Source organism: Polyodon spathula, chromosome 4, assembly GCF_017654505.1.
Source record: "Polyodon spathula isolate WHYD16114869_AA chromosome 4, ASM1765450v1, whole genome shotgun sequence".
NCBI classification, from domain to species: domain Eukaryota; kingdom Metazoa; phylum Chordata; class Actinopteri; order Acipenseriformes; family Polyodontidae; genus Polyodon; species Polyodon spathula.
The window spans coordinates 53,127,250-53,154,860 of NC_054537.1; the positions used below are offsets into that span (position 1 = coordinate 53,127,250).

A 27,611-nucleotide genomic window follows, 5' to 3' on the forward strand; every position below is an offset into this window, starting at 1 on the left:
TAGCTTGCATCACTTGATTTTCAAGGTGTGGTATCTGAAGCATAATTAACATGTACACAGAAACATCATCTGTAATTGACAAACAAAAAGCTGTCTAACAAGGTTGAGCAATACTTGAAGATAATATCCTTAAGGAATAGAAAGAAGACAAGCGTTGAATTGACAACAGGACTGGCAGAAGGCACAGGTTTCGTTGTCCATCAAATCAACAGTACTAAGGTCATTCTTGAAATCAGGACTTTAAGGATGTGTTGCCGTAAGAATACCGCTGTTAAGAAAGGGGAACAAGACTAAAAGGCTAAAATATGCACAAGAACACAGACATTGGACTATGGAACAATGGTCAAAGGTGCTTTGGACTGTTTATACAATGACACTTGTGCCTTCTACTTGACTGGATACCACACCTTGAAAATTCAGTGATGCAAGTTATTTCACTTAATGTTTTTCCTTCTTTACACAAGTCAAGGTTTTTATAATAGTAGAAATCACTAGCAGAGGCTTTGAGTTAATGTTCATAATGCATCTGAGTAGAAAAATGCTACATGTCTAAGACTTTTTGCACAGCAGTGTAAGTGTGTGTGCGTGTGTGTGTATTGTTATTACATTGTGTTCACTTCATTTAGACCTAGGTTAAAATAGTTCAAAAGGACCAAAAAATGCTATATAACCAAAGGATCAGTGCGTATAATAATTCAGTCATGGGATGACATACCATGTCAGAAAGTGAATGATCTGTGACTTTAATTCAGTCTTACAATCATACCATCTATAAAGCTAAAAGTACATCACTACACTCTTTCAGTAGTCCCCCACTGACATTCTATATGGATGACTTGCTAGTTCAATTAAGGAAACAAAAATTCCCCCATAGCAGTACTATTTGGCACTACCCTCAATGGAATCCATTTGGCCAATAAAACTGGAGAAAATATTTTTTAAAATATAGTTTTTTCATTGATTATGATGCTGTTTCTAATGTTACTAGGAGACAATTCCAGACATACTGATTTAATAACTGTACTATACAAAGCTATATTGGTCTGTCACAAAAAATAAAGTTTTATGTGGTTTGTCTCTTCTTGTGCTATCATGTAAAAACACTATTATATATATATATATATATATATATATATATATATATATATATATATATATATATGCCTGTATGCACATGACGTGGTAAACGTTTATTAAATAAGGTTGTCAAAATCCCAATTCACTGTCATGACTACCAGTCCATTAGGGGGAGTTGGTGTACTGGTTTTGTGAAAAGAAGATTCCAGATGTAAAGGGGTTAAGCAGAGTAAAGTCACATTCACTTGAACCCCTTCACGCTCCTTTTTAACATCTTGGTTTTGGGGGGGGGGGGGGGGGGGGTGTATATACAAAAAGAATTGTACAAAGTATTTATTTTCTATTCTTAACAGGCACAGAGTTGATTTGTCAAACACCAGAGTAAAACATTTTACAGAATGTCCATTATCGGAGGCTAGTCTGTTCAGGCAGCTTGGGACCCGTTAGCATTCCTGAACTTTGAGGCACAGGGCCCTTCATCTGCATGCTGGCCCCCACCATGACAGGAAAGCTGTGATTGCGTCGCATGCCAGCATTCAGTTGAAGCCCCCCGATGGTACTGGTGACCACGACTGGGGAGACTAAAGGCAGGTCTTCCTTCCCCAGGTCTCCGGGCCCAAAGGATGGCACCGATCGGTGAGCCCCACTGAGAAAAGGTCTTGGCATGTCTGTCAGTGGTGGGGACTGTACAGGTCCCCCTGGGCTGACTACTTTGGCAATCCCAAACCTCTTGAGCTTGTCCACCAGGTTGAGGTTGTAGACGCTGACATCTGTCTGACACTCGCTGTTGCAGCTGCTCGTGCTTTCGGCCCTCACCTCTTTCAGAATGGAGCTGGCTGGCTTGGAAGCCAAGAAATTGTCATAGGAGGGGCTGGAACCCCTGAATTCAAAAGGGGGTCCGGTCTGGTGCTGCGTAGTGGGGGAGTTGGGTGGGGTGTAGGGCAGGACATCGGCTCTGGGTACGCAGGGGTTGAGGAGGGGGGAGTCTGCTCTGTCCCAGCTCCGAGGATTATAGACGGCGGCTGAGATGCCCCTCTCCTGCAGCAGCCTGACTAGTCCCAAGGAGGTGCTCATGGTCTTGGTGGAGTCCCGCAGGTTAGTGAAGGATTCAGCAAGGCTTAAACGTCGGGGAGTGCAGGGGGTGGCTACAGGAGTAGATTTCAAGCTGTTCATGCTAACGCAAGTGGTAGTGGGCCCCATGCTAAGACTAAAAGGGAGAAAAAGGAGAATTATGTCACTAATTATTTCTTAAGAAAAGTGCAGGTTATTTTTCAGATAACATTTATAAATGTAAGGCTACCACATAATAGCATTTGTGATAAGTAAATCCTAAAAACAACAACACTTACATACTTTAGTTTTAACCAGTTAAAATGCTATATTTGTTTTGTGATTTTCATGCTCAGGCACAAAAAATTTTGGCGCTTGTTCTACAACTGATGCCTTGGTTAATGTTAACAGACTAAAAGCTTGTGAAATTACAAAACACATGCTTATTAACTAACGTAGTTAGTAAAAATACACATGTTCACAACAAACAAACTAATGTTACTGTTTATTATTATGAAATTAGACTAATTGTAATATATAGAATAAGCGCACATCTAATAGCTTTCATTTAGATATGTTGTCTGAAATGATGAAAACATCATAAAGCCTTCAAGAAAATATTGAGGGCAAGATTGAATGATGGTTTTCTGCTTGAGGACAACAGTTCCACCAAAACAATGTTTCTTCACAAAAAAAAAGAACCTGAATAAAAACATGCCATATTTTTTGGAAACTTTGAGATGAACTTGTAATAAACAAGTTAAGTAGACAAGGAATTATATAATAAAAGTTGAATCTGTATCTGCTTGACTAAGCTAAACAGTTTAAGGGCTGTATTTCTCACTGAAGGCAAATTGGCCACTCTACAGTCGGCAATAAGCAATTTGCCCAATCCTGGACAGTCGGCCCCTGTGTGTTTAAACTATGGGTGGAAGCCCATAGTGTTTCAGTTCATTTCTAATGTTTACTATAATCTTCTAGGACAATTATATGTCATATTTTTATTGTTTCACATGAATGCAGTGAACAACACTGCTCCATGGTTGTATCTTAAGCTGCAAAGTATAAGGGATCCAAATTTCTTGATGAAAATTTAGGCAGTTAGGTCTACTGTAACTTCTTACTGGTGGATGGACCCGAGCAAGGTTAGAACAATATGAAACAGTGTGCAATGTTAGCCTATGTCACACACTTGCATTCCTCCAAGTCTAGCATGACCCCATCTCACCCCCAACAGGCAAGGTCATAGTGTCTGCTCTAAATCGCCCCTCAGAATAACGTGATACAGTGCAGGGTCATCTTCCTCATCAGATGACCTGAAAAGAACCGATTAGCATTAAGGAATTTCCCATTATATGCATTGATGTAGAGTATGGAATGAGATTTTGGTAGTTCTTAGAAGGAACATTGTGGTGAACAATTAAATTTAGAGAAATTTAGAGTTTCAGATCATTTGTAGCAGGAGATATATTTACTCCAATATTATTCCATTTGTTGTAATTACAAGGCTACTTATGACAACCTATATATTTAAGTGTGTTTTGTTTTTAAATCCATGCACCAGTCTCCATAGATGTACTGGTTGTTGTAAGTTTTCTGTATTGTACATCATTTTATGTTATTTGTGTTGTATGAGCCTTGAAGGAAAAACTATAGGTTATGTACCACTTACCCGGGTATTAACATTTTAATTATGGCCGTTATCCTTATAGTACCAAATAAAATAAAAAATACAAGTACAATATGAAGATTACCTCTAATAGGGTTTCTTTTTTGGATGATGAACTCCACACAAAGTAAACTCCCTGTCATGAGACCTAACCGAACTCTTAGTCAGTGTCCGTCTCCCATAAAACCCAGATTTATTGTACACATTTTGGAAATAAGATAGTGGGTGGAATAGAAATGTGTGGAATTCATCATCCTACAAAGAAACCATATTTCAGATAATCTTCATATTCATACCACGTATGATGAACTCCAAACACAAAGGATTTATGACCGAGGGTGGTAGGCTAGATGTTAGTAGACAAAGTTATTAGAGTGACAAAAGTAGGCCGAGAGTAAAACACAAGTTATAACGCTTAATAAACGTCTCACAGGAGGCCCAGGTAGCAGCATTGCAAATGTCCTGTATTGGGACAGATTTTACTTTTGCCCATGCAGTAGCCACTCCCCTTACTGAGTGGGCTTTGATCGACCCTGGAGCTTGTTTATTTTCAAGGCCATAACAGAACTCGATACAATAAATTGTCTGTTTGAAGACAAGTTTGCCCCGGGTTAGTGAGTTGAAGGAGATAAACAGTTTTTCTGTTGGCCTGATATTGAGAGTCCTATGTACATCAATTAGGTGGTGTCTGGCCTCCTCTTCAGATTTTGGGTGGAAATCAGGAAATGTCATAACCAGAGCCAAACAGAACCCTGTTACCACCTTTGGAGCTGGAGGTTAGGTCTGCAGAAAGTCTGTCCTTGAAAGGGTGCATCGATAACCATTGCTTGGAGCTCACTTACCCTTCTTGGGATCAATGCCACTAAAAAACTGTTTTCCAAGTGAAGAATTTCTCTTCACATGTAGGCATGGAGTCAAATGGAGGTCCCATAAGTTTATTAAGGACCAGGCTGTGGTAGGGCAGGAGCTCTGCGCATGAAGAGGATTTTTTTTGTGCATGGATGTGTCGTAAATAGTTAAAATCAAGAACATGATGCTCCTGGGAGAAACTACCCGCTGTGTGTGATTGCAAGCTGTGTAATCCTAATCAGCAGGTGGGTGTGTTCAAGTGGGGTGTCCAGTATAAAGAGGTCCGAATTGTACACCTCATTGGTCCAAACAGGTCACATGGAGGTGTGAACAACAGCATATTCTCATGGGTTGAAACTTTTTTCAAAGAGGAGCAAATTAACTACTAGAATTTTGAAAAAAAAAAAAAAACGGTAGCCATATTTAAATTTATATTAATAAACATGACTAACCACATTTAATATATCATTTTGAAAAAAAAACTGTAGCCATACTTAAATTTGCAATAAAAGATGACTGACAAGGTATATCAATTTTGATCTTTTACCAGTACCAGATAAACTACTATTCCCAGAAGGCACTGCGTGCCCATATGCTAATTGCATTGTGACAAGAGTAGCGTCAGTAAAGTGAGATATATTTTCAAAGTTTCATATTACGACACCACTTCCTTTCTCTGGGAACAAATGTAGTTGTTTTAGTTTTTTGTCTCAGTTAGTGTTTGTTGTTTTTATATTACTGTAACCCTTTCCCAGCAGTAATTGTTCACTCTCTTTTCGCCTGTATGGTATATAATTATTTTGTTGGTCATTTATTTAAGTTTAGCTAATTAAGTCGGCAGGATGTGCTTGCTTTTTGTCTAATTTCTCCTGCTGTAACAACTTGGTACAGAAAATATTGTATGCAAAGTATGTTAGCGACGTGGTCTTAATCTAAATCTGCTATATATTTATGTTTTACCTGTGCCTTTTTAAACATACACTGCAACGTGTAACAGTTACGTTTATTAGCATATGATGGGATACTGTTTTCTTTCCTCTGCTGACTAGTAGAGGAAATGTGTTTAACAGCCAAACTGGGATAAAACTGGGAGACTGCACTTATAGATCACTTGATCTACCCAGATACACTGGACTTACCTGACCTCAGCACCACATTACTGGATCCTCAGCTGATGCACTATCCTTGCACTACTAGTATGTCACTGTACATCAGAGTTGGGATCAATTCCCTTTCTAATCCCAGTTCCCTTTTAAATCAATTCAAATTCATTTTCCAATCATTTTACAACAAAGGCTTTATTGTGCAAACAAATACTGTTAAATCCTTAATTAACTTGTCAGGTAACCAGATAAAGCTCATGGCATAAACCTCAGTGAAGACTATGCTGTAAAATGGAATAGGAATTGTATAAAAGGGAACTGGGATTGGAAATGGAATTGGAACTGAAACAATGGAATTGACCCCAACACTGCTACAGATATAACTTGCAATCCTAACTTGTTGCATCCTAGCTCATATTGTATTTTAGTAATATTATTTGCATTTACTGTAAACTATACTGCATTTAAATATTAATCTTGCATTGCAACCCTGTACAGTACTCCCCTGTAAGTCACCTTGGATAGCTTAATAACAATAATAATAATAACAACAATAATAATAATATGAAGTGTGTTGTCAGTCAGAATAGTAAGATTCTCCTGCTGTTGGAGTCTTAATAGGACCCCCAAGCCTCTGCCTTTTTTCTGTCTCCTCATTTTCTTTCTGGCCAGTAGCTGCCACTGATAGAGCTTACAGCATGTGTCAAGTAAAGGAAAATGTCTATCTATTGTTTAGCAGAAAATCTATATTATCCTTTGCCTGTATACATTTCTGTATTCAAACTACATTTCTAACCTAAGGCCAAATTACCCATTAACCTTAAAGATGCTTTATAAAATAAAATTGTCAAAAGTTTTGACAGGCAACTTTTCTTTGTTAACCATATGAATAACTTTACACCCAAATAGTTAATTAACACAGACACCCCATTTTCATTTCAGGTTATGGTGTAAAAATACCAACATATTCAGTTTTTCTGGTTTTAAGTTTGATTGAAATGGTGTTAAAATGTGACTTGACAAGCTAAAAACTCGCTCCTATGGCACACTTTTAGTAGGAATATAGAGGATGTTCTTGGCCAAACTAGCTAACATTGGTAGATCTGCTGCATGATTATTCCACCATATCAGAGGATCTTTGTCAGCAGTGATTTGTGGCAAAGCTAAATAGCGAGAAATCTCATTCCTCGCTCTTCAGTGCAGTCCTCCACTTCAGCAAATTTCATCTGCTGCTGCTGCTTTGTGGTAATGTTCTGCAGTCGCTGACAAAGGCTACCTGTTGCTAAGTCTTCCTTTTATCGTGTTACATTCAGCAGCATTATCTGTTCCTGTGGGTAGGTCTGCTTCTTGTTGGGATGATTTAACAAACAGTAGCAGTTACTACTGCCTCATTTGCTGCGATGCCAAATATGTCCTTAACATTTTCAGAGAAGCTGTCCTTGAATCTGGGGTCTAGGAAACAAACAATGTATATTAGTTTTTTTAATGTTGTCAAATCAAGAACCTTCCAGCTTTAACATAGACTTCATATGTTTGGCGATCTCACTGTAATTGGTCTCTTCTGTGTGCAAATCATTTGTCTGGATTGGTTCAGTGCTGATAAGTTGACATAGCTTTCAGCAGCTAGAGAAACTGAGAAGACATCTTCTAGGGTGGCAGTATCGGTCTCTTGGCATATTTGCCAAGCACTTTTATTACATGCCAGAGCAGCATAGACTGTTGTTTTCTCAATGAACCTGGACACCATGGAATAAGTGGAGCCCCAACTGGTAAGTACATCATGGAAAAGGATGTGTTGAGGGACATTTAGATCAGCTTGTTTTTTGAATAGCTCCCTTCTCCAGCTACGGTTAAAGACCTGGATAAGATGTCGATAAGCTCTCACAGCCTTTATAATGGCCAGATTCAGATTGTGGCCAAAGCGGTTAAGCCATAATGCATGCCATCCAAGCAGCTCTGCAAAGGCTTTACTAGTTTGCCCCATTGTCTGTGATTATGCCAGCAAAATTGCAGATGTTCAGGTTTCAATCAGAAAGAAGCTGTTGAACAAAAGGCTTGAATATTTTTAACGCTGTGATCCTGGGGGATGAAAACTGTTTCCAGACAGTATGTTTGTAATTTCCATTCTGATATGTAATAAACTACTGGGCTCATGTAAGCGTCTCTACTGCCTACGTTGCTGGTCCACAGATCAACAAAGTTAGCCTTTTTTATAGCTTCCCCACATTGTCTAGATGAAGACATTTCTGAGTCAACAAAAACTCCTAGGTCTTTTTCATAGATTCCTTCTCCAATTTCAATATCTCCCATATGATATTTATAATGTACATTTTTATTTCCTGCGTGCAGTACCTTACACTTTTCTCTATTAAATGTCATTTGCCATGTGTCTGCCCAGTTCTGAATCTTGTCTAGATCATTTTGAATGACCTTTGCTGCTGCAACAGTGTTTGCCACTCCTCCTACTTTTGTGTCGTCTGCAAATTTAACAAGTTTGCTTACTATACCAGAATCTAAATCATTAATGTAGATTAGGAATAGCAGAGGACCTAATACTGATCCCTGTGGTACACCGCTGGTTACCACACTCCATTCTGAGGTTTTTCCTCTAATCAGTACTTTCTGTTTTCTACATGTTAACCACTCCCTAATCCATGTACATGTGTTTCCTTGAATCCCAACTGCGTTCAGTTTGAGAATTAATCTTTTATGCGGGACTTTGTCAAAAGCTTTCTGGAAATCTAAATAAACCATGTCATATGCTTTGCAATTATCCATTATCGATGTTGCATCCTCAAAAAAATCAAGCAAGTAGTTAGGCACGATCTCCCTTTCCTAAAACCATGTTGACTGTCTCCCAGTACCCTGTTACCATATAGGTAATTTTCCATTTTGGATCTTATTATAGTTTCCATAAGTTTGCATATAATAGAAGTCAGGCTTACTGGTCTGTAGTTACCTGGTTCAGTTTTGTTTCCCTTTTTGTGGATCGGTATTACGTTTGCAATTTTCCAGTCTGTCGGTACCACCCCTGTGTCAAGAGACTGCTGCATGATCTTGGTTAGCGGTTTGTAAATTACTTCTTTCATTTCTTTGAGTACTACTGGGGAGGATCTCATCCGGCCCAGGGGATTTGTTTATTTTAAGAGCTCCTAGTCCCTTTAACACTTCTGCCTCAGTTATGCTAAAGTTATTTAAAACTGGATAGGAACTGGATGACATGTGGGGCATGTTGTCAGTATCTTCCTTTGTAAAAACTTGTGAAAAGTAATCATTTAACATATTTGCTATTTTTTTTTTCTTTCCTCTACGATTTTGCCATTTGTATCTCTTAAACATTTAATCTCCTCTTTGAATGTTCTCTTGCTGTTGTAATATTGGAAAAACATTTTGGAATTGTTTTTAGCTCCCTTAGCAATGTTCATTTCTATTTCTCTCTTGGCCTTTCTAACTTCCTTTTTGACTTGCGTTTGCAGTTCTGTGTACTCTTTCTGCGTACTTTCTTTTTGGTCCTTTTTTAATGCTCTGTAAAGTGCCTTTTTTCGCTGAATATTTTTTTTAATTGATCTATTAAACCATTTTGGCAATTTAGTTTTACATTTAGATTTGTCTACTTTAGGGATGTAATTGTTTTGCGCCTCTAGTACTACGTTTTTGAAGAACAACCATCCTTCTTCTGTGGGTGTTTTCTCTATTTTACTCCAATCTACTTCTGTTAGTCTCTGTTTCATGCCTTCATAGTTTGCTTTTCTAAAATTGTAAACCTTAGCTTTAGTCATTACTTTTGAGGATTTAAAAAACACTTCAAATGAGACCATGTTGTGGTCTGAGTTTGCCAGTGGTTCTCTGACCTCTGTTTTAGTTATTCTATCTTCGTTATTTGAAAAGACTAAATCAAGGCATGCCTCCCCTCTAGTGGGTGCCTTCACAAATTGTGTTAGGAAGCAGTCATTGTGTTCAGGTTTCAATCAGAAAGAAGCTGTTGAACAAAAGGCTTGAATATTTTTAACGCTGTGATCCTGGGGGATGAAAACTGTTTCCAGACAGTATGTTTGTAATTTCCATTCTGATATGTAATAAACTACTGGGCTCATGTAAGCGTCTCTACTGCCTACGTTGCTGGTCCACAGATCAACAAAGGTAAATCGCGCAATCTCAGAGTGAACTTTCAGCTTATTTTGTAGTGCATTATACATCAAGGGTATTTCCTTTGCAGAAAAAACGTTTTCTGAAATGCAGCATATACAGTGGGTTTAACTTTCCCAATAGATTTTTAAACCCTGGCTTTTTCACTGTCAGAAAAGGCATAATTTTGTATGCAATTAAATAAGCCACTGCAGCATTTACATCATGTGCCTGACTAGAGCTGGCATCTAATTTCTTTCCTTTCTCAAACACTGCAAGTTTGTTTGGCTTTTGCTACTCTGATGCTGATGAACAACCTTGTATTAACTAAACTGGTCCTGGTGAAAGTGAGAAATACTATAAATTAGCAAAGCAAATTGTTTTCATTATACATCATTATACAACGTTTCTCAAATATTGCTGCTCTAGAAAGAGTGCAAAGAAGAGCGACCAGAATTATTCCGGGCTTAAAAGGCATGTCATATGCAGACAGGCTAAAAGAATTGAATCTGTTCAGTCTTGAACAAAGAAGACTACGTGGCGACCTAATTCAAGCATTCAAAATTCTAAAAGGTATTGACAGTGTCGACCCAAGGGACTTTTTCAGCCTGAAAAAAGAAACAAGGACCAGGGGTCACAAATGGAGTTTAGAAAAAGGGGCATTCAGAACAGAAAATAGGAGACACTTTTTTACACAGAGAATTGTGAGGGTCTGGAATCAACTCCCCAGTAATGTTGTTGAAGCTGACACCCTGGGATCCTTCAAGAAGCTGCTTGATGAGATTTTGGGATCAATAAGCTACTAACAACCAAACGAGCAAGATGGGCCGAATGGCCTCCTCTCGTTTGTAAACTTTCTTATGTTCTTATGTTCTTAAATACCACTGTCAATAAATAAATAAATCAATAAATAAATAAATTTAAAAAAAAACTATGTCATCATTCTGCATTTCTACATACAAGTACTTTTGTGGCACTAATAAAATATGAACATAAATATTAAACTTCAGCTAGAAACCGCATTTATATAAGCATACAGTAGTACCCGTGTACTCTTTTCATAAACAAAGAGGGCTTTGTAATTTGTGAGTATTTCTTTTGTGACAGTAGATCAGTATTGTGGCTTAAAATATTTTAAGTTTCTTACTTTAAACCTTTGTGGCAGTAAAATCAGTTTCTTCTCTAGGCCTCTCTCCCCAGAGTTTAAGTTTTCCCTTTTCCAATTATATTTGTTGGCCATTTCGTTACCAATCAAAAATTAACTGCTATATATAAGCTAGTTACTCTCACTGACCACAGTAAACCACATTCTAACCTGAAAGATAAATTAAGCTTTTGAAATAACTAAAAAATAAATAAATAAATAAATAAATAAATAAATAAATCTCAAAACTCAAATTTACCAGACTGCCAATAATCCACCAAAAAAAAACCAGAAAGAATCACAGGCACTTTCTTAGAGATCGTGACAATTATCTAGCTAAAACAAGAAGACTGGGTTGTTTGTTGTGACTATGTGGGAGTTAATTCTGTGTGGAGTTCACCATATGATGTAAGAATACACTGCTTTGGACATTTTATGCATAAAAACAATTTCCAAAAGACAAGTTTCTCTCATTTATTTGTTTAAATGTTAACACACTGGCAACATTTTAGACTCACACAGGTCTTAATAAAAGTCTTTTGAACAGGTCTGCATTCTGTAGTATCTAGTATGGGCGTCTGGCTTCCAAAGACTTCTGTGTAAACAACAGAGACACCCCAACCCTGCGTGGCCTTATTTTTTTTTGGCCCTCATCACTCTGAGCAACAGAGAACCAAGTAAATCAGTTTAAAGTACAGTTGTGTCTTAGAATATTACTGCAAAAATGCTTACATTTGTCTAAGTGACAGACGCACAGTGACAGTTGGGATTTTTTTTTTTTTTTTTTTTCACTCGACAAAACGGTTTACTTGCACAAGTTATTTTATGTCACACCTCTGTACTAGACTGAATCAGAGACAGGCATGTTCCGAAGACCCCTGATGAAGATCAATGTGAGGTTTAAACATAAAAGGGTTAAAAGTTGCCAAGACATAAACATTAAAACAAACAAAAACATGCCAGAAACACAACGTGAAAGAGCCTGAACAACATGGAGCGCTTTGCTATCCACAGGAACATTTCTAAATCTTGTTGCAAAAAATAAAATCTGAACCATTGCCTCAGTGGAGATTGACAGCATACTATCTGTAGGCTCACCTTGGAGTAACTCGAGTGAGCTCATCAGAGGGGTGCAGGATTCGGCAGGTGGTGAAGGTGTAGGTGGAGCTGGTGTTGGACATACATTTACCAGGATGATAAACTGAATCCAAAGAGAAAGAAAATACATCAAGTCATCCATGTAACACAAGGTGTTGTATTGAAAAGACACAAAGCTGCGTTACATTGAATCTAGACCTACAGTGTTGCAACAGGTTCCCTTTCAATTCAAAGATGGTCAACAAACATCGTTATGGGATACACCCCTGCCTATTGGTAGGTGTCACTGAGCTCCTATATCAAAGCTGCTGACAGGTCCCCTTCCCCCAGTGACCTCCTCGGTCCCGACTCCCGAAGGTACTTAACCGTCACGCCGGGGAAGAAGCACCTTCTTTCCCTTCTCACATTGGTAAGACAAGACCTTTGTGTTGCATTAAGCCCTGTCTTCTTATAAAGTGCCACGTAAGCTACTGCTAGTTCCCCTGCACTTTGTGCTGAAAGCTGGCATCGCCACTTTCACGGAATCAGTACTTTAAAAAAATTGTAGCCTTTTTATTCTGTTTCTGACTATCAGCACTTGTGCGCTCCACGTGTCAGGCTGCTTCTTTCTGTCTGTCCGTATTAGCAAAGGTAAGTATTATTTTTATGAATTGTGTGTGTTTTTCACCCCTTCTTACTTCGGAGAGCACTATTACTCCACGGGAACAGGCTTGCCTTGTTCCCGTTGTCGAGAATGCCCACCAGCCGCCTGCGGGCCACGGTTGGGCCTTGTTTTGATTCTAGCTGAACACGTCCCCGTACTTGCGTAGCGCGCTAGATGCTCAGCGGCTGCTTTCACCGGGCCGGCCATATACTGCTCACCGAGGCTTCCCTCATTGCTGGGTTGAGACATAAACGGGCTCCGCGGGCCTTCACCTTGGTGTAGGTCGCTCAAATCAATAGACAGAGTGCTTTCCCCCATCTGTCCTGTAATATTGAACTGTTTTTTGTATTTTAAAAACTGTTTTTATTACTGTGTGTGTAAGTCAATCGCCCACCGCAGCTTCGGCCCTGTCCCCTTGTTGTACACTACACACTGCTCAGGCTTGTGACCACACAGTCAGGTTAGGCATCATGCACAGCTGCCCCAGTGTTTTTTAATACCGCGGTGCATAAGACTCTGCCTGTGCTACTTCGGTACCACGGTGCGCAGTGCCCATTGATGCTGTACTGATATAGGCTAGCACGCCGGTGCGGCATGGTACTCTGTGCAGGCGGTGCACGCGGTGCCTGACGCTGCACGGTACAAGTGGTACATATTAGACCGGTGCTGCATGGTACATGTGGTTCTTGGTGCTCTAAACCCAGTGTCACACTACTCCCGGTGTCCACAGTGCTCAGTGCACGCAGCGCATACGGTGTTTACAGCGCAGTGGTTCTACTCGGCGCTATGGATGGGAGGGCTAGCGCTTCCATACCTGCGTGGCCTATGGGACCAATATCCCACTGGAGGACAGGCACAGCTTGTGTGCGCGGTGCCTAGGCCCCAATCATGGCGCCTCAGCCCTAAATGGTGCCTGCGACATCTGCGCGGCTTTTCAGCCCCGGGTGCTCGCGAGCAGCCTGGAAAGAGTAGCGGGGGTGCGTTCCCCCCCCCCTGCAGCGGGCCCCTCCCACTCACACCTCCAAATGCCATCACAGAGCCCCTCCGGGGAGATAACCTGTGCTCAGGCGTCTGTTTCAACCCACAGCCGCTCCCAGTCGCCTCCGACTAGATGGGTGAAAATGTCCCGGCAGACGCAGGATGCTATGGATATGAAAGCTAATGGAGCTTTTGGAGATGCAGGCCCCAACGGTTTCGGGTGTGGACCCCTGTGCCGCCCCCTGACCCCTCTGTGGGAGTACAGGGAGAGCGGATCGACCGGACTCTGCTCAGACGAGGACGCGCTTTCCATCGCCGCCTCTGCGTTCCCTCCGGATATGGAGGTCAAGGCGGAGCCTCAATTCCACGCTGATTCGGCCCCTAGTTCCGAGGCTGCCTCAGAGACTAGTGCGCCGCCACTGGCAGGGTCCGTCCCCGCGCTTATGGGGCGTGCAGGTGCGTACCTGCAGGTCCCCTGGACAGCACAAACAGAGTAACGCCGTTCCGTCTTTCGACCGCATGATGTGGCTCCCCGAGCTGACGCTGCCTGACGGTGATAAGGCTGCGCTTTTGGACACGCCCATATCTCCAGGCCAGACCTTCATCCAGCAGTGGAGAAGATGCTTTAACAGAGCCTTCGGGAACGAGAGGTGTCAAGACAGGTAGCCACGTTGCTCCCTCCCCCCACTCCAGCGCGGGTCAGGTTGAGCCGCCGGCACCCGGCACAGCCGCATACGGTCACCTGGACTGTGCCGGTTCCCACAACCCCGCAAAGTGACCTTAGGCACTGCCTACAGGCCTCATCTCAGGCGAGAGGCAGGACCCTCCCTCAGCATGGTGGATGTGGCCATAAAGCCAGCCAACACAGCAACAACCGCGATGGCGGTTGCAGGGTTTCCACCCTAGACACCCGCCCACGCTAGCCCCGCCCCAGCCTCAGCCGCCCCAACTGTACTACTGGCGCGCTTGCACCTTCGATGTGTGGGTGCTCGCAACCGTACAATACGGTTACGCACTTCAGTTTCGTTTTGGACCCCCTCCTTTTCGCGGCGTCATGACTAGGTTCGTGACAGACCAGTTTCAGGTCTCAGTGCTCCAGACCAAAGTGGCAGCCTTGCTGGACAAGCACGCCATTCGTCTCATTGATCCTACCTCTCTCGGAGAGGGTTTCTACTCGAGATAATTTTTGGTACCAAAGCGGGACGGTGGCCTTCGCCCCATCCTGGACTTGCGGTTTCTAAAGTAGAAGGGGTTCCACACGTTGACTCATCATCACATACTCCAGTCTATCTGGCTGGGTGACTGGTTCACCACGGTGGACTTACGGGACACGTATTTTCACTTTCCCATTCGTCCACAGCACAGGAAATATCTCCGCTTCGCCTTTCAGAGAAACGTGTACGAGTTTTCCGTGCTGCCATTCGGTCTCTCCCTAGCTCCCCGTACATTTTCAAAGTGCGTAGTCGCTATCCTAGTTCCCTTGCGGCTGCAGGGAATAATAAATTACCTTGATGACTGGTTAATCTGTTCTCAGTCGTGGGAGGGAGCGGTGGCCCACATGGCTCCAGTGACGGAGCATCTAGTGAAGCTGGGCCTCACCACCAACATTGCTAGGAGTCGGCTGATGCCAGTGCAGTGCATAATGTATGTGGGGCTCCGGCTGGAATCCAGCACGATGCGCTCATACCTGTCGGACGACAGGGTAGCAGCTTTACAACAACTCTCTCTGTTTCGGCAGGGATCGAAGGTGTCCCTTGTTTTGTGCCAAAAACATCTGGGTGTGATGGCAGCAGCGGTATCAGCCATCGAGCTGAGTTTATTACACATGCGCCCGCTGCAGGCATGGCTCACTGCGTTCAGGTTGCATCCCAAACGTGACTGGCACCTTCGGCTGACAGTATGTCTCGTGTATACAATGGCCCTGCGCTGGTGGAGGATTCCCTCTCACCTGCACCAAGGAGTCTGAATGGGGGTGGTTTACACCCGCAGGGTAGTGACGACGGACGCCTCCAACTCGGGTTGGGGCACGGTGTGCGAACGCAGAGGAGTCAGCTGACCTTGGTTGGGCCGCAGGATGTCCTTGAATATCGTCATGTTGGAGCTGCAAGCAGTGTTCGTTGTCCTCCAGTACTTCCTACCCGTGGTGCGGGTAGACCTGTGCTGATCCACACAGACAATACATCAGTGGTGACATATGTCAACCACCAGGGTGGCCTTCAGTCCCTGGAGGTTGCACCGTCTGGGCTTCAGGCTGCTGATTTAGGCCCAACAGCACTTGCTGTCCCTTCAGGCGACACATGTTCCAGACGTGGAGAATCGAGCAGCGGACCTCCTCTCGAGGGAGGGCCCGCACCCATCGGAGTGGCGGCTCCACCCTCAGGTGATGGAGCGGGTTTGGGAACGGTTGAGAAGGCACAGGCTGATCTCTTCACCTTGGTGTAGATGACACACTGACCCCTATGGTACGCCCTCCACCGCTGTGGTGGTTCACTCAGCGTCAATGTCCTAGCCCACGTATGACGCGTTCCCGCCTCTGCCATTGCTCCCGGCCCTTCGAGAAGGTCCGGTCAGAGAAGGCGTCAGTTCTCCTCGTGGCCCCCAGATGGCCCAGGAGAATCTGGTTTTCATCCCTGTGCCAGCTATTGAACAGCCTGCCCTGGGAAATCCCGCTTCAACGGGATCTTCCCAGTCATGTGAGAGGCACACTTTGGCACCTGGAGCTATGGGTCTGGCCCCTGAAAGAGATCGCTGGTCAGCCTTAGGGCTGTCAGACGCATTTGTGGGTACGCTGCAGAATGCTAGGGTGCATTCCACTAGGTCACTGTATGCCTGTAAATGGTTTCAAGATTGGTGCCATTCTAACGGTCCAACCAATTTCCTGTCCCATGCCCGCCATCTTGCAGTTTCTGCAAGATCTGCTTGAGGCTGGTAAATCACCTTCCACACTAAAGGTTTACCTAGCGGCTATTTCTGCTCATCATGCCCCCGTCGACTGTCCCCGGGCGTTCATTTTTTGGCTACCAGATTTCTCCAAGGCACTCTGCGATTGCGCCCTCTTAGCAGGGCTACTCTCCCCGAATGGAGCCTTGAGATTGTACTGGAGGGGCTCTCACGCAGGCCCCATTTCAGCCTATATACTCCATCGAGCTGAAGCACCTGTCCATGAAGACAGCCTTCATCTTGGCTTTCACCTCCGCAAAGCGGGTTAGTGAGCTGCAGGCATTATCTGTGCATAGCTCCTATATGCGTATTTGGGATGATGGTAGCAGAGTGTCACTGTGTGCAAACCCTGCTTTAATCCCCAAGGTGGTTACAGCCTTCCACGTGAATCAGTCCGTGGAACTGGAGTCCTTCCATCCTCCTCCATTTGCGACAGACGAGGATAGAAAGTTGAACCTTCTCTGTCCAGTTCAGGCATGTTATGTGGATAGGACAAGAGCGCTGCGTCAGTCTGACCAGCTCTTCGTCTGCCATGGAACACAAACCCTGGGACAGCCCCTCTCCAAGCAGCGGCTGTCGCATTGGATTACGGACACAGTCTCGACTGCGTATGATAATGCTGGCTTACCCCCACCTGGGCAGATAGCCGCACATTCCACAAGAGGTGTGCCTACGTCATGGGCCCTCTTCCGAGGTGCCTCCATGGCTGAAATTTGCGATGCGGCTAGCTATACTACCCCGCATACCTTTGCCAGGTTCTACTGCTTGAATGTGGTAGATCCCTCTTTGCCCTCTGTGGGTACTAGGGTCCTCGAGGTTGCACGCTCGCACTGCTGACCTTGGTCAGGCAGGACTTAGCGTCCCTCATAAGCTGCCGTTCTTTTCTCCCTCGCGACGGCTCTGTCCCATAACATAGTTTGGTGGCCATCTTCAAAAACCTGGTTCCCTGAAAAAGAATGTGCGACATCACGGTTTTGTCACAAAAAAGGGTGTTCCTTCCCCTGCGTGACGGTTAAGTACCCTCGGGAGGGGGGACCGGGAGGAGGTCACTGGGGGAAGGGGGCCTATCGGCAGCTTTGATATAGAAGCACAGTGACACCTACCAATAGGCAGGATAGTATCGCATAACGATGTTGGTGGCCATCTTCTCTTACAGAGAACCAGGTTTATGGTAGGTAAACTAGCGATTCTGAGAAACTGACAGAAGGATTTGGTTAACAGTAGGCATTGTGTATTAAACATGAACATAAATGTATTACCTACAACAGCTTTGTAATAAACAATTACAAATAAAAATGTTAAGCTCAAACAATACTACTAGTTCAAAAGTAATATTTCAAGCTGTCTACTAACTATTCCTAATATTTCTGTAAATTACACTGAAGGCGGCACTAGCCAAAACTTTTGTTTACTTGACTGAGTTTCTTATAAGTTTTACCTCAAATGGTATGGAAAATAAATTCTACAGTAAAAATGTAGGAAAATCTATTGCACAGTATATCAAAATATTAGTAGATAAAAGTGATACAGTATATATTTGAAACACATTGTATAATAGACATGTGTAAATAATCTGTATCTGTCTATCTACAGTGCAGATAGGAAGTATTCACCCCCCTTTTTCAGTTTGTTTTGTTACAACCTGAAATCTTGATGCATTTAAATGTGATTTTTTTCCTTTGATTTGCACAACCTACTCAACACTTTGAATGTGTGAAAAAATGGGGGGGGGGGGGGTGAAAAAACAAATCAATTAAAAATAAAACCTTGAAAAGCCTTCATTAGATAAGTATTCACCCCCTTTGCTATGACACTCCTAAATTATCTCAGGTGCAACCAACAACAATTGCCTTCAGAATTCACACAATAAGTTAAATGGAGTCCATCTGTGTGCAATAAAAGTGGTTCACATGATTTCAGATTAAATGCACCTGTCTCTAAGGTCCGTTGGGTAGTGCATTCAAAGCAAAGACACTACCATGAAGACCAAAGAGCTTTCAAAACAACGCCGGGATAAAGTTGTGGAAAGGCACAGATCAGAGGAGGGGTATAAAAAGATTTCAAAGGCATTGAGCACAGTCAAGTCGATCAATAAGAAGGGGATGGTATACGGCATCACCCAAAATCTGCTTAGATCAGGCCGTCCTCCTAAACTGAGCAGCCGGATAAGAAGGGCATTGGTCAGAGAAGCCACCAAGATGCCAATGACAACTCTGAAAGACCTACATCGTTCTATGACTGAGATGGGAGGAACTGTCAACAATAGCTCAGGTACTCCACAAGTCTGGCCTGTATGGAAGAGTGGCAAGGAGGAAGCCATTTCTGAAAAAAGCCCATGTAAAATACTGCTTGGAATTTGCAAAAAGGCATGTGGGAGACTCTGAAAAGATGTGGCAAAATATTCAGTGGTCTGATGAAACAAAAATCGAACTATTTGGCCTAAATACAAAGCATTATGTCTGGCGCAAACCCAACACAGCACATCATCCAGGTAATAGCATCCCTACTGTGAAGCATGGTGGTGGCAACATCCTGCTATGGGGATGCTTTTCATTGGCAGGGACTGGGAAGTTTGTCAGGGTAGAAGGCAAAATGGATGGAGCTAAATACAGTCAAATCCTTGAGGAAAACCTGCATGAATCTGCAAAAGACCTAAGACTGGGATGGAGATTCACCTTTCAGCAGGACAATGACCCCAAGCACTCAGCCAAAGCGTCACTGGAGTGGCTTAAAAACAATAAAGCTCACAGCTATAATTGCTGCCAAAGGTGTTTCTACCAAGTATTGACTAAGGGGATGAATACTTCTCTAACCAAGACATTTCAGTTTTTTTTTTATTTTTCATTAACTGTTGTTTCACAATAAAAATTATCTTGCCTCTTCAAAGAAAAACATTTAACATTTAACATTTAAATGCATCACGACTTCAGGTTGTAACACAACAAACTGTGAAAATGTCCAAGGGGGTTGAATACTTACTATAGGCACTGTTTCTATACATGCATACATACATACACATAAATGCATTGATTTCCCCCGTGACCAGTTCCCTCTTTTTAAAAGTTATTCCTCAGTAAGGCAGCTTTGCGAGCAATAGTTTAGTAAACATAGAAAACACATACACATCAAGTAATGGAAATGATTAGTCAAAGGATTATGCAACAACATTCCATAATATTCCAGGCAGGAGTCCAACACACTGAGCCATAATAATATAAGGTGGTACTGGGTATTCATGGACTCTTCTCCTGATTACATAAAGATTAAGTAGCCTGATAAAAAAAAAAAAAAAGAAAAATGGTCAAAACTGATGTATGGCCAAGGCCATGTGCAGTGTGTTGTGATTAGTTTTTGCCCCTGCATCTGCCTTTTACATTAGGAATGTTGTGATATTGAATTATCTAAAGCTCTGAAACTGCAAGCTACCCAGGATGCAACATACAAAAGAAGAATGCTTACAAATTAAAACGATGCAACAAATGAAATCAATTCCAAACGAAACACCAAAGAAAATCATTCTGACAAGATGGTGAAATAAGAAAAAAAAAGGTGGAACTTTTAAATAAATAAATAAATACCAAACCAAAAAGGAAACTCAGGACAGTTTGGTGCCCCCTTATTAATTAGATTGAAAAAGGAGCATACTGTATCTGTCGCTATATGCAGTACTCCTGAGAGACGACAGATACTAAAGTCAATAGAGACCTGTTGCACTGTACTCAATACAGAGACATGTTGCAGATTATAAAGTGATCTACAGTTCCTTGTTGCTTGCTAGTACAGCCAGTCCAACAACAATATCATTTTTATTAAAAGTACAGTAGTAGCAGAAGGAAAAAAAAAAAACACATTAAAGCTATTATGTCGCGCCATTCCTTAGAATTAGGCATTCTGTAATTGGAATACACGGCCTGCCTGTTTTAAACCATTGTCAACATGGATCAGCATTAAACTCAGCGTGTATTACTTGCTAAAACTAAATTGTAATTAAAAGTCATAAGTCTTCTGTGTGGTTAATTATTTTCTTTAGCAGCCTTTCTCTTTGAAGACAATTGTTTCATTTAAAATCGATATGTTTTAAGTTGTGAAATATTCCCCCCCAAAGAAATTTTACAAATTTAACCAAAAATAAAATACTTTAAAAAATAAATAAATAAATAACACAGGATTGTGTTGTGTGTGTTATGAAAGTCAAAACGATGGTAATGTGAATGAATGCCCCAGTATTCAACATCCCGTCAGATGTCCCACTCCACAGGACATTAGGAGGCTCCCTCACCAGACACCTCATCATCGACAGCCTTCTGCTCCTGTGTCTCCACGACGTCAAGCTGGGCCTGGCTGGGGAAAGAGCTGCTTTCTGTAACAGTTACTTGCTCCCCTCGTGGCCTCTCACCTGAGGTCTCCATGGGCTGAGCAGGGGTCGAGGTATGTAGTTCCTGGAAAGAAAGGTCACCTGACTCGTCTTCCTCAAAGTCTGCAAGCTGGTACACCTCTTCCAGGTCAAGCTCTAGCGGCCTGAAGCCTTTGGTGACCACGCCAGGCCTTGGGTCTAGGATCCCCCCCAGATTGGGCTGGGCCAGCTGCTGCCAGAGATGCAGAGTGGCTGAACCTGCAGGAATAACATGACAGAGATCAGAAAATAGGGTCTTGTGTATAAGATTAACCTACAAAAATGCAAAAAGAATTAACGTTAATATTTTTTTTTTAAATCCTGCAATGGCAAATGTTCCATTACTTGGCAGAACAATTTGCATTCATATAACTAGATAACCCTGCATAAGAGAAAATAACACATCCAGCCATTAGCCACAGAATGGAAAAAACATAAAATTGTTGGCTTTGAGGCTGGTGTGCAAGCATAATATACTACAGCAGTTACAAAGACTGTTGTGCCAAGGCAGGAGTGGTTAAATACTAAAGGATTTCAGTAGTTATATTTAGATATATATTTAGTTATATCTATCCACTCACATTGACTGTATGATAATTTATTGTCTGTGGCTGTTGCCTTGCGAGAACACATCTAAAATCACATTCTCTTACGAGTTTCCCATCTGGTGTAGCTAAGATACCACCAGAATTCAGTAGACCCAGGGCTGCAGAAACTTATGGAGATATAATACTTTATACCTAGAACTACCAGGGCTGTCATTTTGACAGTCATAATGAAAACAGTGGATTTAGCTTAGTGCACGCGAAATAGATCACATGGTCAAGCTGCTGAAATTGAAAGCTTTGGGTTTATTTTGAATAGCTACAACAGGAGACTTTTCCACACATGATTTATTTATCAGGAACTGTAAAAATACTTATTGTCTAATGAAAATGAATCGACCAACACAATGTAGGACTGCACAGCAAGTCTTGCAGTACTTTCAGGAGTTATCGGAAGACTAACCTGGGACACGAAAATCTGCCAGACCAACACAGTGATGAAAGTGATCACAATGAGTTTAGTGATAGTGACAGTGAAAGCGATAACGAACTTGCAGAAATTTTGGGACTGAGATCAACACAACCACAGCTGTGGCAAGTGCAACGCACATGTACAGAAGCAGCATGTCTGTGTTGATGGCATTCCACATTCTGAGCGGTTGTACGTTTCCATCTTTTAAGCACTGCACATTTTGAACAGTTATATGTTCCGACTTTTGAACATTTGAACAATCCACGTTTTGAACAGTTGTAAGTTCCATCCTTTGAAGAGTAAGTTCCACCCTTTGAGCTTTTGAACATGTCAATAAAACACTTGTTAGAAAACACTTGTGTAAAATAAAACAGTTTGAAACATAATCCTGAAGGAAAACAAACAATAACAGAACAGTTAATATAGTGGTTAAAAAGACCTCTCCGGTAGTTCTAGGTATACATGTACGTCCAGTAATTCTAGTGTTAAGTAATGACAATCCTGGTATAGAAACCCTATATTTTTTGAAGCATAATTACATGTTCAATGTGTATTACTGGTCAGATATTAATCTTACTGCTTATATCATTATTTACCAGGCTTACCAATATCCCTTTTTGACCACAGGGGCAGCTCCTACAGTAACAGTTGCACACCCCTAGTGATCAGTTTTCGAAACCCCTCACTTCAAAACAAAGCTTTCACAAGCTTACCCAGTGGCTGTAAAAAGTCACTTTTTGCTGATAAATAGTTAGTAAACCTGGTACTAACCAACAATACAGAATGCTAGAGAACACACATAACAGTGAGTCTCTTCAATTACCATCTTAAAATCTTTAAAACCCCTCTTGCTCTGAATGCAAGTGCTACAGGGTGGACTCATAAGATAGGGCGTAATATAAAGGGAAGTTCAAAATGAAAAGAAATACTAACAGAAAAAAAGAAAAGGGAAATGGTTAAGAAAAGGGGTAGCCTTTAGTGAAAAAAGAAAACACACAGTAAGTGACAGAAGGGAGACCGCATCAAAACAAGAACAACAACTCAGGTAAGACAACCATTAAATGTATTTATCTAAATGCTAGAAGTATCAGAAACAAAATTCTAGAACTTGAAGCTACTGCACTAACAGGTAACTATGATGTGATAGGTGTTACAGAAACGTGGTTATCTGAGAGTGATGGGGACGAATATAATATTTGTGGGTATACACTGTATAGGAAAGACAGGCAGGACAGAAGAGGAGGAGGGGTAGCGCTATACATAAGAAACAGTCTTGAAGCCCAGGTGTTAAACCTGGACAAAGAAAATAAAACCGAATCAATATGGGTCAGAATAACAGACAAAAATTCAAAAGGCATAATAATAGGAGCATGCTATAGACCGCCAGATTCAGACGGTGAGCACAATAATCTGTTATACAATGACATTAGAAATGTGTGTAGTAAAGGGGAAGCCATACTAATGGGGGATTTCAACTTCCCCCAAATAAAATGGGAAAACCCAGTGGGTAGCGCGAAGGATGAAATAGAAATGGTGGAAATGACAAATGACTGCTTCCTAACACAATTTGTGAAGGCACCCACTAGAGGGGAGGCATGCCTTGATTTAGTCTTTTCAAATAACGAAGATAGAATAACTAAAACAGAGGTCAGAGAACCACTGGCAAACTCAGACCACAACATGGTCTCATTTGAAGTGTTTTTTAAATCCCCAAAAGTAATGACTAAAGCTAAGGTTTACAATTTTAGAAAAGCAAACTATGAAGGTATGAAACAGAGACTAACAGAAGTAGATTGGAGTAAAATAGAGAAAACACCCACAGAAGAAGGATGGTTGTTCTTCAAAAATGTAGTACTAGAGGCGCAAAACAATTATATCCCTAAAGTAGACAAATCTAAATGTAAAACTAAATTGCCAAAATGGTTTAATAGATCAATTAAAAAAAATATTCAGCGAAAAAAGGCACTTTACAGAGCATTAAAAAAGGACCAAAAAGAAAGTACGCAGAAAGAGTACACAGAACTGCAAACGCAAGTCAAAAAGGAAGTTAGAAAGGCCAAGAGAGAAATAGAAATGAACATTGCTAAGGGAGCTAAAACCAATTCCAAAATGTTTTTCCAATATTACAACAGCAAGAGAACATTCAAAGAGGAGATTAAATGTTTAAGAGATACAAATGGCAAAATCATAGAGGAAGAAAAAAAAATAGCAAATATATTAAATGATTACTTTTCACAAGTTTTTACAAAGGAAGATACTGACAACATGCCCCACATGTCATCCAGTTCCTATCCAGTTTTAAATAACTTTAGCATAACTGAGGCAGAAGTGTTAAAGGGACTAGGAGCTCTTAAAATAAACAAATCCCCTGGGCCGGATGAGATCCTCCCAGTAGTACTCAAAGAAATGAAAGAAGTAATTTACAAACCGCTAACCAAGATCATGCAGCAGTCTCTTGACACAGGGGTGGTACCGACAGACTGGAAAATTGCAAACGTAATACCGATCCACAAAAAGGGAAACAAAACTGAACCAGGTAACTACAGACCAGTAAGCCTGACTTCTATTATATGCAAACTTATGGAAACTATAATAAGATCCAAAATGGAAAATTACCTATATGGTAACAGGGTACTGGGAGACAGTCAACATGGTTTTAGGAAAGGGAGATCGTGTCTAACTAACTTGCTTGATTTTTTTGAGGATGCAACATCGATAATGGATAATTGCAAAGCATATGACATGGTTTATTTAGATTTCCAGAAAGCTTTTGACAAAGTCCCGCACAAAAGATTAATTCTCAAACTGAACGCAGTTGGGATTCAAGGAAACACATGTACATGGATTAGGGAGTGGTTAACATGTAGAAAACAGAAAGTACTGATTAGAGGAAAAACCTCAGAATGGAGTGTGGTAACCAGTGGTGTACCACAGGGATCAGTATTAGGTCCTCTGCTATTCCTAATCTACATTAATGATTTAGATTCTGGTATAGTAAGCAAACTTGTTAAATTTGCAGACGACACAAAAGTAGGAGGAGTGGCAAACACTGTTGCAGCAGCAAAGGTCATTCAAAATGATCTAGACAAGATTCAGAACTGGGCAGACACATGGCAAATGACATTTAATAGAGAAAAGTGTAAGGTACTGCACGCAGGAAATAAAAATGTACATTATAAATATCATATGGGAGATATTGAAATTGGAGAAGGAATCTATGAAAAAGACCTAGGAGTTTTTGTTGACTCAGAAATGTCTTCATCTAGACAATGTGGGGAAGCTATAAAAAAGGCTAACAAGATGCTCAGATACATTGTGAAAAGTGTTGAATTTAAATCAAGGGAAGTAATGTTAAAACTGTACAATGCACTAGTAAGACCTCATCTTGAATATTGTGTTCAGTTCTGGTCACCTCGCTATAAAAAAGATATTGCTGCTCTAGAAAGAGTGCAAAGAAGAGCGACCAGAATTATTCCGGGCTTAAAAGGCATGTCATATGCAGACAGGCTAAAAGAATTGAATCTGTTCAGTCTTGAACAAAGAAGACTACGTGGCGACCTAATTCAAGCATTCAAAATTCTAAAAGGTATTGACAGTGTCGACCCAAGGGACTTTTTCAGCCTGAAAAAAGAAACAAGGACCAGGGGTCACAAATGGAGTTTAGAAAAAGGGGCATTCAGAACAGAAAATAGGAGACACTTTTTTACACAGAGAATTGTGAGGGTCTGCAATCAACTCCCCAGTAATGTTGTTGAAACTGACACCCTGGGATCCTTCAAGAAGCTGCTTGATGAGATTTTGGGATCAATAAGCTACTAACAACCAAACGAGCAAGATGGGCCGAATGGCCTCCTCTCGTTTGTAAACTTTCTTATGTTCTTATGTTCTTATGACAGTGTTAGAAAGGCATTCCAAAGAATAAAGAAAAAAGCTGAAATAAATTATTAGATACAGTTCTGGATAAATGTAATACAACACAAAGAATATAAGAGACAGAATGAAGTGAAAGGAAACGAAACCAGCAAATTATTAACAAATCATCAATATAACCCAAGTGTTGCCTAACCTTCTGAGCACCTAGTGTACTGTCATGTTGCAGCACAAGAACACCCTGGCTGCTTAATCTGAATCAAAAACAATGATTTTTTTAAAACTTTGCCAATCGTATCAAATAGTAAAATCTAAGTGCAGTACTGTAGTCCACTAAAATGGAAGACTTGCATAGTTTAAAAATAAATAAATAAATAAATAAATAAATAATAATACAATAGATACCTCAGACCAAAAATGCCTGTAGTTCAAATAAATGTGCCTTCATGTATTTGTAAATAACCTAAGGCTGTGGGTTTAGGCTTGGGTAATTGTTAAGCAATCTGAGCTTTAAGCAGAAATGTAACATCTAACTGACAATGCTCAGTAATACAGTAATTATACTAACATTGTTATGGAGTTACACAGTAGAAAAATAACTGTTTTCCAGTTCAACATAATAAAGTATTATGCCTTAACATGCAGATCAACTGCTCTGTAGTAGATGTAACTATTTAGTAGCGTTCCTAATTATTCAGCTATTGTATTTTGCTTTCTAATAACTGAATATTTTATTTGTAACACATACAGTATAAACAGAAATAATGGCAAAACACCACAGAATTGCATTTAACGTTTAACTGTAGATCTACAGTACAATACAAATTACAGACACTGTGCAGGCGCTACAATGTTGTATCCCTTGTTCTTGTATATTTTGCTGCCATCAAGAGATATCCCAACAACAACTGTACTGCACAACAATGCTAGTATTTAAAATATCTTGCTCTCGCAAACATTTCATGTTTTACAGTACGTGTCTTGTGGCTCTCTACCATATGGAAATTTTGGTATGCAGCTTGTAGGATCAGGAAGTTTAGCCACCCCTGACATACAAACACACACACACGTGTGTGTGTGTGTATATATATATATATATTATATATATATATATATATATATATATATATATATATATATATATATATATAGACACACACACACACACGGCTCTCAAAATTTTGGTAATGCTACTTATCCTTCGGGCAGTCCATTGTAGACATTTGGTTTTCAAAAAAAATGTCAAGCTGCCCATAACTGACCTATGGACTGTGATTTGTACAAAGTAACTATTACATAGTACTAAACATAGGTAGAGTATCTCAAGGTTCATACACTTTTTCAACATCAAAATTCCATACTTTTTCCAGACTTCCATTTGTTTTTCCCAGACTTGTGTTTTAGTTAGTTTCTACTAGTTTTCTGATAGTTATCCACATAGGCGGGCAGCAGCAGAGCATTTTTGATCCAGAGCAGAAGCTGCTCCTGGTTTTCTAAAAGTATATGTCAGAATCTGGAGGTGCACATCTAGCAAGAGACAATGCAGGTATGAAAAAGAGAAGTAAGATGTCCAATAGTTGAGAACTATGTTGCATTATTTACAAAAAGAAAACACAAAGTTGTATACTGCAAGTATACTTGTGTCAAAATAGAAT

The 27,611-nt window shown here is 41.1% G+C and overlaps 1 protein-coding gene across 1 annotated transcript in view; it reads right to left on the reverse strand.

Moving 5' to 3' along the window:
• Positions 1-1,368: 1,368 nt before the first annotated feature.
• LOC121314631 (trafficking kinesin-binding protein 1-like) overlaps positions 1,369-27,611 on the reverse strand; it is an 83,360-nt gene continuing 57,117 nt past the window's right edge. The window contains exons 14-16 of the mRNA XM_041248082.1: positions 21,073-21,288; positions 12,116-12,218; positions 1,369-2,284 (exon numbers count right to left, since the gene is read on the reverse strand). Coding sequence (XP_041104016.1) covers positions 1,483-2,284; positions 12,116-12,218; positions 21,073-21,288 — 1,121 coding nt within the window. The 3' untranslated portion in view covers positions 1,369-1,482. The remainder of the gene's footprint in view (positions 2,285-12,115; positions 12,219-21,072; positions 21,289-27,611) is intronic.